Source organism: Acanthisitta chloris, unplaced genomic scaffold (genome assembly GCF_000695815.1).
Source record: "Acanthisitta chloris isolate BGI_N310 unplaced genomic scaffold, ASM69581v1 scaffold2156, whole genome shotgun sequence".
In the NCBI taxonomy this organism is placed as follows: domain Eukaryota; kingdom Metazoa; phylum Chordata; class Aves; order Passeriformes; family Acanthisittidae; genus Acanthisitta; species Acanthisitta chloris.
Genome location: NW_008678530.1, coordinates 1 through 11,759, shown reverse-complemented (window position 1 = coordinate 11,759; position 11,759 = coordinate 1). Strand labels below are relative to the sequence as shown.

At 48.2% G+C, this 11,759-nt stretch overlaps 1 protein-coding gene across 1 annotated transcript in view; it reads right to left on the bottom strand.

The window, feature by feature from the left end:
- LOC103804299 (chromosome unknown open reading frame, human C14orf37) overlaps window positions 1–6,009 on the bottom strand; it is a 57,250-nt gene extending 51,241 nt beyond the window's left edge. The window contains exons 1-3 of the mRNA XM_009076906.1: window positions 4,656–6,009; window positions 2,734–2,946; window positions 1,314–1,532 (exon numbers count right to left, since the gene is read on the bottom strand). Coding sequence (XP_009075154.1) covers window positions 1,314–1,532; window positions 2,734–2,946; window positions 4,656–6,009 — 1,786 coding nt within the window. The remainder of the gene's footprint in view (window positions 1–1,313; window positions 1,533–2,733; window positions 2,947–4,655) is intronic.
- Window positions 6,010–11,759: the final 5,750 nt, after the last annotated feature.

Genomic DNA, 11,759 nt, shown 5'->3' with positions numbered 1-11,759 from the left:
AGGAATCCAAGAAAGTCACATCAGTCCTATATTGGAGCAGAAAGATACTTTTTGTTAAATGCCTGTGCAGAAAGTCTCATTAAATAGAGACAGACCAATGCTCAGTTGAAACAGAAATCCCTCTTATCTTCCTGTGCAGAAGCCCAGGCTTCTGAAGGAGATCCCAGAGGGCTATAAAACCTTTTAGCCTCCTGAATCATACTGCCCTTGCTAAGCAGAGACCTTATTTCTCAGCCTGAAAGAGGTTTCCCCCCACACATATGCCCTTCTTCCCCAGCTGCTACTCTCCCATCAGCACCACATTTTTGCCTTGCCACAAACAAGATTGATCCTGGCAAGGGAAAAGTGCTGTAGTTGGAGTCCCAGAGAGCTCAGGACAGGTTTCAAAGCAGGCAGCAAGCCTTGCACATGCAGTGGGGAGAACTCCCAGCTTCTGCTGCCCTCTAAACTTAACAGGAGTGAGAGTTATTGCTTCCTGCAGAGAAAAGATGCTGATGAGCTGTTGTCTATGGCACCCTACCTTTACTCAGAGGAGAAATACCATCTGGCAATGCCACCCCTGGAGAGCTGCCAACCTTTGCAGTAAAATACGAAGGCAGGAGAAGGTCAAGATGAAGGAAGGGGAGCAAAAGCAGGCAGAAAGATTAATTCTTGCCAGGTGGTATCAGTCCAGACACTGGAGTACAAAAACTGGATGGATGAGCAAGCAGAGAAATCAAGTAGAAGAAAGAGCAAGAAAATTCTCTGCAGAAAAAAAATCATGGATGAACTGAAGAGATAACAGATCAGAGCTGCAGACCAGCCCTATAGTAGGATCTACTTCACCTAAGCATCTCTTGATAGGTGTAAATAGGGCATCATTTGTTCCAGTAGGGTTCCAGCCAGCTGGACAGAGGTGTCAGCTCATGCTGAACATCCCCCAGCACTCCACATGGTGAGGATGGCAGCAGTGGGCTGGGCAAGGGTTCTCCAGCTGTCCAAACATATTACTGAGTGCTGCCTAGTACAGAGGCACTGCACCAGCAGTTATAGGTGTGCAGAATCAGACTCTACTGCAACAGCAATATTACCTCTGCTCCTTAGCCAAGGAAAAAAAAATCCCACCACAACCACTTGAGTTTCAGGCATCCCCGATGACACTGTTCATTGCTTGCTTCCTGTGCCTCCTGGGTGAGGACAGGTTGATCAACAACTTTATTAGGAACAATGAGATATGCACATAGCTGTGTGCCAAACAGACAGATTGGGGCCTCAGCATCAAGGCAGGTGTGTGACTCCACAGGAATCTGCCTGCCTCTTAGCCTCAGGGGTACCTTCTGACTCCAGGCGGTCCAGTCCGTAGGTCACAGCTGTGCTGATCCTCCTCACAGATGGAAGAGCTGTTCTTCTGACAGAAGATGCCATTGATGCTGGAGTTACCAGGACCACAGTTCTGCTGGATGGCTCCTCTGTCTGTCCAGATGGGGTAGAAGACATGCCACCAGGAGCTGGAACAGCCTTCTCACTGGTGACCAGGATCCCATCTGTGAGATCTACAGAAGACAGGGAACAGCAACAATTGGCCCAACAATATTTTAGAAAAACATCATTTAAGAAGTCCTTAATGAAAACTTAAGTCAGAGTAGAAATTAATATATAACTCTGCTATAATGAAGTTTTTTCCTCAAGGACTGCCAGCACAGGAGGATCCCCTTAATGAGGGGGAAACCCATAAGAAAGGTTTCAATTCCATTGCTTTGAGGACTACTAGTCACCACACACCATCACAAGATCAGAGCACGAAGACACTGGTTAAGATCTGAACCAAGTGACAGATCTAATTGTTTATTACAAAGATAGAACTCGGTTGAATTTATAATTAAATCCCAGAAGCAAATTAATTAGTGGAAACTGCCAGAAGAACTTTCTCTCCCCTACAAAGGGACCTTAAATTAAGAGATACAATGCAGGTTTTTCTTTTGATGCCCTGAAATGAGAATTATCAGAAAAGCACCCCAGCAGCAGTTTCATTACAGCGATACCTACCACTACAGAAACACACTCCAGCTCAAAGTTAGCCTTGTGCTGAGGGATCCATTGCTACACTCCTGTCAGCAAGACAGGCCCCTCCATGTACCTGCCAAGGTGACATCAAGCCAGCAGGCAGCAGCCTCATGAACATGACTGCTTAAAGCATTTCAGTATGAGATACATCAACCTGAGAAGAATTCACCATTCCTCAATGGAAGTGAATATCAATGCAGGCTTCCACACCCAAGGGCTTGCCAGACTCTTGAAGAGAGTATGTACCCCTCCTCACTGCTCCCATGTTACCCCGATGAAACATTTTCATCCTTTGGACTAAGCATCAGCAATCTGTGACTGCCTTGGGCTCCACAAGTAAGAGCTCTCCTTCCAAAAATAAAAAATGGTTTAAATGTCTAAAGCTAAAAGGCAGCTTGCTAGTAAGGATAGATAGGGGGGGTGTTTGGTTTGGGGCATTTTTTAAATCTCTACTCCACTTATTTAAGGGAAAAAAACAACCCCATGCTGGCAAATTTCAGCATGGTGGATCTCATAGCACAGGCAGAAAGCAGTGGCAGTCCTGGGCTAGAGGAGACCTGCAGAAGACCAGCAAAAGTCATTTATAATATGAATGCTCTGTGTTGAGACTGGAGTAAGTAAGCACTGATACTGGTTTCAGAGGGACCATCTCATCTCATGTGGAGATGAGACCCTGGAGCAGAACCCTACCTTCAACATCCAGAGTGTTCACCGTAGAGGAAGCACCAGTTACCACCAGCACCTCAGTGGCACTTGGAGCAGTCAGCATCTGGGTGTCCTCCCCACTGTTCTCCTGAGGAAAGCTTGCAGCTTCTGCTCCCTGGGTAGCACCAGGCACCACTGTTGCCACTGATACAGCAGCATCAGCCTCCTGGGCAACTGTTGTCACCACCTGAGTAACACCTACGGCAAGAACACATGTCAGTACCAACTCACAGGACAGCTGACAGCAACAGAGCACACCTTTAAAGGAGTGTAACTCCATGCATTAACAATTCCAGAGCCACAGAGCCAGAAGCAGGTCCAGACATCACTGCAGCTTTAAGTGACCAGTTCACATGGCTACAGGACTTCAGCTTCACAGGAGGGTTTATTTTTCTTGCACAAGTCTGACTGACAGTGCTGTTTCCCCAACATCGGGGAAACAGCAGAGAGGGAACCTGCTGACAAGTCAAGTGTTATAAATTAATCTATAAATTAGTTAGTTTTCAGCACCAGGCTGCAATTAGCTTTCCTTCTTTTACAGCAAAAAGTAGGTCTTTTGGATACAATGAAGGGAAATAGTTCTTTTGCCTCTGTAGCCTAAGAGGCAAGATTAAAGATGCCCAGCAATTACCAAGTCCTAAATACCAACTCACATTCCTCAACAGCCTAGAAACATGTCATTGTCTATCACCTGACCAGACCTTTTTTTGGTATTCCCCCTATATTTTAAATATTGGGTAGGAACACTGATGAGGCTGAAGGTGCCATCTCTGCAGGTATGCACAGAGTAGGGTGACACCAACAGCCTGCGGCTGGCTGCTCAGGAAGAAGATTCCTGCCTGCTGGTAACAGAGCTGGCACAAGCACTGGACAGCCAGAGCATGGCCACAGCTTCACTCCAGGGTGGGGAGACAACATCAGAAGCTTCTGTTACAAGGGACAGCAGCACCCTGGACAGATCTTCCGACTTGAGCATCCATGTAGAGTCACAGAAGATGTCATTTACAAGCTACTGGTACAGCTCACTTACTCCTGGATTTAAAAAGCATTTTTAGTCATCCATGGCCTCTTCTACACTGACTGCAAGTATCCATCACTAGCAGTTGAGAGCCAAGTGATCCCAGATGCTAATTAATTTAACCCTCCAAGAATTATATCCCCCTGTTTTGCAGGGCTTCAGAGTGAGCTAGTGCAAGGATGCTTTGGGTCCTTGCACTTGCCATATCAAAGGGACTCTTGTGGGAGTATTATCCTCCTTAAAATAAAGTGCTTAGCCAGTGGGTCAGAGGCTGGGCTCCCTCCCTACCCACAGGGAAAGCATTTAGAGGGTTATTCAACGCAGATTTACATCTCTGGTCAAGGCAAGATGCCTACAGCCCAACTACAGCTGTCCTCTCCCAAGCACGAAAGCCAAAGAACATTAACAAAGGGAGTTTTAAAATTAGCACTAAAGCTATGCTGATGAGACTTCAACTCTGTGCAGCGACCACCACCCCCCAAGCACATCCTTCAGGCCCAGATTCAGCTGCCACAGCCTTTCCACTCTCAGCTTTCCTGTTTGTTCCTACAGCCACACTCTCAGCTTGAGGAGCAGCTCAATACAGCTGCTTCACTAACAGCCAGGACAGGGGACCACCCAAAAGACTGTGCCTACCTGTGCACAGGGACATCACATACACGAACAGCACACAATTGGCAGTACATTATGGATGTGAATGACCCATTTGAGCTGTTACCCCTCCACAGAACTCCATAGCCTTTCCTGGGGGAAAAAGATGCCCTACCTCTATTGCAGGCATCAAGGTCACACCTTTCCCCTTTATCTCCCTGACAGGAAGCACAAATTCCAAGAGCATCCCTCCTAAACCTATACTTAGAGGCAAGTATCTGTGACAGGCAAGTTTTACCTCTCCATGAACTTTCCAGAGTAGGAGAGAGCTCAGACTGTGTATCTGTCAGCACAGCAGCCTCCGGCTGTGATGGTGGGATGCTTTTCTCCTCCTCTGCTGTGACTGCATTTATGTTTTCCAGCAAGCCAAGATCAGCTGTGTCTACATCCGTTAGATTCCCAGCATGGAGAACGTCACTGCTGGTTGTGGAAGTTGCCTGCAGCTCCTCCCCTTGCACCACTGCTGTGCAGTTGGTCTCCTTGGCAAGCTCGGGTGCTGGCGGAGAGGACACTGGGAATGGCAGTGCTCTTGTTGCATCCTCTTCCTCCACCACACCTCCCTGTGGGGTCTGGGATGGCTCTGTTGTCCCCAGATCCTCTGTCACCTCCTCATGAAACATGCTTGCCCCTTGACTGATGCCCCCCAGTTTTGTGTCATCCCAGTCAGGGGGCACAGTGTCCACAGGGTGGATGGTGACAGTGCCAGCCATGGTGGGCAGCTCTTGTGTGGCACCTGTCCCTGCTTCTGGGGGAAGGGAGGCCTCAGTCACCACAAGGGGATGTTTGGCAGCCACAGATGCTGGTGGAACCAGGGCTCTCAGAGGGCTCCCTGTGCGGGTTCCTGCCATTCCCATCTTAGAGGTCACACCACGAGGCTGAGCAGTTGGGAGGGCTGGGTGCTCACTTGCTGTTTCCCAGCTGGGAGAGCTGGGGTACAGTGTGGGCTGGGGTGCAGCTGAGGGGTGTGAGCTGCTTTCTGCTTCCTCTTCCTCCACAGTTGTCCCAGAAAGAGGATTTGGTGAGGAGCCAGCAGAGCTGTGCTCTGCTGTCACACCACCCTCTGTGGTGGCTTCACTGACTGGGCCACCAACAGACTCCTCCTGGACAGCAGGGCTCAGTGTGGTCACAGCTGTGGTTAGCATGGCCTTAAGGGCATCGTCCTCATCCAGCTCTGACTTTGTGGGACCAAGTTCCTCCTCATCCACAGCAGCCACTACCCCAACAGAGCTGTGATCACCCAGGTCCTGGCTGGCAGGGATGGCAAGGGTTGGGCTTACAGGGATGACATGGCTCAGGCTCACAGGGAGTGCTTCTTCTGCAGTGTAAGCTTCATTTAAGGGCATCTCAGTTGGCTTCACTGACACTTCACATGGCTCCTCAGAGACTGTTGGCTCAGAAGGGCCCAGATTATTTTTCAAGTCCACCAAGCCTGTCCTTTCATCTTCCAGCCCATTGCCTGCCCAGAGACCATTCTGGACCTTTGTCATGTCCCTCTCCTCCAGTGGCTGAGATGAAAGGCATGGCAGGCTGGAAGACAAGAGCAGGATGCTGCAGGTAACCACACAGATGTTAAATCCTATTGACCTCCTCATGGCTGAAGAGATGTGTCCAGAAGCCTGTAAGGCTGAAAAATCCAGAGTGCAAGACCTAGAAAGGGAGAAAGGAACCAAGATTACACATACCCATAACCACCCACTGACTCAGGGCCTTAAGTAACTGGGTGACCAAGTCTACAGCCAGTTGTCAGCAAACACCTGCTACACATTCCAAGCAAGGGATCACTCCATCTATTTTGTTGTTCCTATCCTACATCTGAAGATGCCAGACAAAAGTCAAACATTGATCTGAAGAACAAGATAGACCTTGTCTAGCTCTCCCCACCTCCCACAGCAATAGAGTGCTATGGTCTACCCAGTAAGCATCAGACTCGAAAGCATATGGTGATGATCAACCTGTTTGTCCTTTATCAAGTCCCAAAATGATGCTTGTCAGGGCTATGAAGACTCAGGTTTGTTATGGCAAGCACTGTCATGTGCATTGACACTAAGGAACCTGCACAGAGGTGGGTCTATAACACAGGACCAAAAACACAAAAGGAGGCTTTAGGGCTGCATCAGTGCCATGTCTTGTATGAGGCTCTTGGCCCCACAGAGGAAGGCTACAGCCCAGACAGCAGCACTGCTGCATTAGCACAATGTCTGTGCTGCACTGCACCATGGAGGCACTTCCAGAAAGTTTCATGTCTATAATCATTGTGTGCTTCCAGAGTTTCCAAGAGAGCACTGAACCAGTAGCCCAGCAGTGATCCAGCCAGCTGACAGCCTGCTCTTGGCAGGTTCTGCTGCCTCCAGTCACACAGCTCAGGCTGCTGGACAGACAGACCTGGCCTGTGCCCAGACACCTGCCCCAAGCAGGTGCCTCTTGATCCTGGCTTTGCTGCACCACCACTCCACACCAGAAGATAATCCCATCCAAGGTCCCACTCATCCCATCCAGGACAGCTGGTCAACACTACTCTCATGCACACAGTAGGTCTGGTATGGTCCTCCTCCCAGCTCCAGGAGGAAGCACAGTCAAGCCCTACTGCAAGAAGCCTCCAATCATCAACAGCTTAATTTACCTTCTCTAGTATATTCTTCCAGTACTGCATCCTAATCTGGGGCACCCAACATGAGAAAAAGACATTGACCTGTTCAAATGAGCCCAGAGAAGAGCCACCAAGTCCATCACAGGGCTGGAACACCTCTCCTGTGAAGAGAAGCTGAGAGAGTTGGGGCTGTCCCCCAGAGAGAAGACTCTGGGGAGACCTTAGAGCACCATCCAGTGCCTGAAGGGGCTCCAAGAGAGCTGGATAGAGTCTTAAGGCCATGGAGTAACAGGACATGGGGAAATGGCCTTAAGCTGAAGGAAAGCAGGTTTCTACATTAGAAAGTAATTCTTGACTGTGCTGGTGATGAGGTACTTGTACAGGTTGCTCAGAAAAGCTGTGGATGCCCCATCCAGGCCAGGTTGGATAGGGCTTGAAGCAACCTGGTCTAGTGGAAGGTACCCATGGTAGTGGGGCTGGAACTAGATAAGATTCTATGACTCACAAATGAATTCCCCTTTATCTTCAGGCTGCAAGACTAAGAAATATTAATAAGGAAAGAGATTGGGGTTGTCAGAACAACCCCTTAGTCTCTTCCCAAATAGCAAAGACTACCCTCTGCAGTCTTGCTCATGGGCACCAGGCTCAATCCCTCATCTTGCCAGACTTCTCATTTCCCTACCCAAACAGCACATAGGAAGTATTACTTGCATTTGTACACACAGTACAGCAACACAGGACAGTCAACCACTGCAGGCTCTAGCATCTGGCTGAGCCTTCAGGGCACTGTGTCATTTTTTCCACTCTCCCTGCAGCCCTGGCCCAGCAGTTTGAGCTGCTGGAATAATTCCCCATCATAGGCCACACATATACCAGGTGCTCAGGGACAAGCAGAAACCACCACAAAGCTGTTTACACACACAGACACCTTCCACTCTATTTTTAGCAACTCTCCTCTGAAGGATGGGTGGCCACCCATCTATCTCCTCTCTGCCTAAAAATAGTTGAAAACTGACAACATTTAGCTCTTCTTTCAGGCTAATCCTTAGTGCTTTTTAATTACAAAAGTGCATAAAGAGTATATTATGCCAGTTAAATTGTTAGTGCCCAACTACATTCATCTCCCTTGCCATGCTGCTGAATATAAATCATGTTCACCTCACACCCCTTTAGCAAGGGCCTGTTAAGATCAGAAATACTAAAACATCAAGAAATCAGGTTTTGTAAATAAAAAAAATACTTTGGCACTAAATATAGTTTCTCAAGAAGTCAGGAGTCTTTAGGCTGCACAAATGCTTTTAGCAGTGGATAAACCTAAACAGAACTCCAGCTGCACTTGAAAAACAGCCATGGCATTTCCCTTGCAGTCATATACATTATGCACATGTACACATTTGTATAGATAATTCATAGTTTTCTAGCTCTAGGTTCTCCAACAGCCTAAGATTCAGGAGGTGGTTAGCAGAAGAACTAAAATGTTAATCTCTTCCCAACAAGCTTACTACATCTTTACTAGGATCAGGAATGTCAGTGAATAAGAGGGAAAGCTGCTTCCTGAAAGGCTGCTTTTAGAGATCCATTAATTAAAATGTAAAAAAACTATTAAGAGCTTTTCCTCCTGGCTAGCAGATAATGTGGGCAGTCAGTACTGGCCTGATACAGGAATTCCTGGGGTCCTTTGGGCAGCCTCATGCTGTTTCTCCCATCTGAAAAACCCTGTTGGCCATAATCCTACATTTCTATAGGGCAAAAATAATATTGGTGAGTTATTTGCACAGGAAATCCACAACAACTAGATCCAAGCTAACCTAGACCTTTACATTCAGTGAAAGCAGGAGATAGTAGCACAGAGCTTGCTGCAGGATAATGGCACAAGTTCACACTTCAAAGAGATTAGTCAAAGCTTAAAATCTGCTTAGCTTTAGGAAGAGGCTGGATTAGACAGTGTATGAACAGCAGTGACCTGGCTATCTCCTTAAGCAGAGTTTGACATCTTGCTGTAGCACTTCCACTCAAGGCAGAAGCAATACAGGTTCCAGCAGGTATCTGGCTGCAGAGCAGTTCGTTACTCAAGCCGCATTGAGTTATACATCTATCCTCCCATCTGGCTATTTTTATAGTCAGCCTGCTCTCCAGCCTTAGCCAAGCAATAAAAGCAGTCTGGAGCACACTGCCCTGACCAAGCACCTACTCTGTAGTAAGCTTAAGCTTTTTTTGCTACTAGCTTGAAGCTAGTAACTCAATATTTCATGCCGCAGGAACTCCTTGTCCCCAGATTTCACCTGGAATCCTCCAAGCCAAAGCCCTGGAGAACAGCTGCCAAACACTGGCCAGGCTCTGGGTGGAAAACTAATCCTTGCTTCAAATAGGAAGCACACACTGAGGGCAAGAGACAGTGCCAGCTACTTCCCCTGCACTTAATAACAACAAATCCCAGGAGATGCAGTTCCCCCAGCCACAAAGGCAGCACAACTGCAGGCAGCCGGGGAGCTTTATCTTTAGCATGGAAAACGGTAAGTTTTCTTTTAACACCTGGTAGGCTAGAGATATACACTGAGGACTGCTAGGCTGTAAACAGGGGCCAAAACTGGGCATCTCCAGGAGCTGCACAACAAGGTAAGAACCATCTACCACTGTGGGCAAGTCAGGAAGCTGAGGGGAATAAATATAAATTGCACACCAGCTGAAGAAGCCTCACAGACTCAGTTGGATCTTCCTGAACCAGACTGCTTCCCTGCTCCATACAATTAGCACTAGCAGGAGCTATTAAACCATTCACCCCTCCTTGTGAATTCTACAGACCTGTTTGAGGTCAGTTCTTGGGGGGCCTGACAAAGCCAGTTCAGAGGAACTCCAGGCTCTTACAGTCACTCCAACAGGGCAGGCTTGAAGGGGACCAGCAGAGAGCAGAGCAGATGTGTCTCCTTCAATAGCAGTTCTTGCATGGACCAGTGGGTTTGGGCACATACTGCAAAGGATTAAACTCCCCCCTCTGTCTGAGTTGTATGCAGCTACTCCCTCAGATGGCTGTTTAGATTCATCTCACCAGTTTACTTAGACAAACAACCCCCCCAAAAAAGAAACAAACCCAAACATCGTTATTTTCTGCCTTTGTTTTTCCCTGAATTGTTGAAACAGTGAGAAAAAAGCATCAAGTTTTCAACTCACTGAATTATAAGCCTAACATTCCTTCTTCCACACTGAAAGGACACTCATACTCGGAAGCTGAAGCAGCTGCATGCATCACATAGCAGAGAGCACAGGAGATGAACAGGTCAGCCTTAGACAAATCACTGTCTAGCCTTTGAACAGAGCTTCTAACACCTCCAAGCACGAGCTTGATACCAGCTCTGACTGGCTGTACAGTCCTGATGTGCTCAGCTCTGCAATTCACCAACAATTCATCAACAATTGATACGGAAAATGGACAAAACCACTGCAAATCTTTTATTGTGAGTATTTAGCCAAAACACTCAAGTCAAACAACTGCCAGCCATCAAGTGCTATGTTACAGAGTGCTAATGTATGCTATCCAAGCCTCATTACTTGTGCTGAATACAAAAGCCAGCAGATAATACACTGCAGAGCTCCAACTCCTACTTTTGCACACAAGCCCAGAAAAAAAAGCCTTCATTTCATCTCACATTGTCCTTGCCCAGTTCAACCAAATGAATTGGAGAGCTGATACTTCTACAGCACATACTTCAGATAAACAGACCTCAACCGGTTAAGCCTCCTCCAACAGCTCAGTGAAATCCCAGCAGTGACACGACTCTACACCAGCCACCAACACAAAGTCAGGTGAGAAAAATTATGTAGAGACAAGCACACAGCAGAGGGGCACATCTTCCCCTACCCTTGAGGATGGATCCTTAGAAGGAAACAAATGAGATATTAATATTCTGGAAGGCCAGCTTCCCACCAGCCCCAGTGAGGCACCTTAATACATAATACATCACCTCCACTTCCAGCCTTGGCATTCCAGCAGTAGTTCTTTGAGAAGACAGACACGGCATGTTTTAGGCATTATTCCCCCTACCACCAAGAGATCCTTGGCTTTGTTCAGAACAGCACACAGACCACCTATGGAAATCCCTACTCGGATTTGCAAGTAAAAGCTGCATAGTTCTCTGTGGCTTCTGACCCGTGCCAGGTCCCCAGCACCACTGAAGTCGAAGGTCTGCTGAATTCCTGAGGGATTAAGACTGGGAGGAGAGGGGGTTTAAAAATGAGGGCAAAGGGTGCAGCACTTTGCGAGCAGCAGGATGGAAATGCTGCTCCCCAGCCTGCCTGGGAACACAGGGATTCCAATCGGCAAGAAACACTGAGATTCCAGTGCCTCACCTCACGCAGACAGCAACACGGAGCAGGAGAGCTGGAGGATCAGGAGTCTCCGCAGGTGAAGGCTTAAGAGCAGCTTAAATACACCTTGTCAGGCCCTTTTAGCTCGGGCAGAACCTGCTGGGGGTCAGGGCTCGATGACACCCTGCACACACAGGGCACAGACCAGCCCCGTTCCTCCTGAGGCACACTCACAGCTGAGCTCACAGCCCTCACAGCCCGAGAGGTGCAGCCGATCCCTACGCAGGGAGGGATCAAGTACAAACATCTCTCAGGGATTTCTCCAGCCCAGGCCCGCGGCAGGACGGACAGCGCCGCTCACCCCCAAACCACCCCCTGGAGAAAACACACATCCCCCAAGGCTCTTCCCAAAGCGTGCACCGGGACCACCATCCCGGCAGGACAGCACCACCT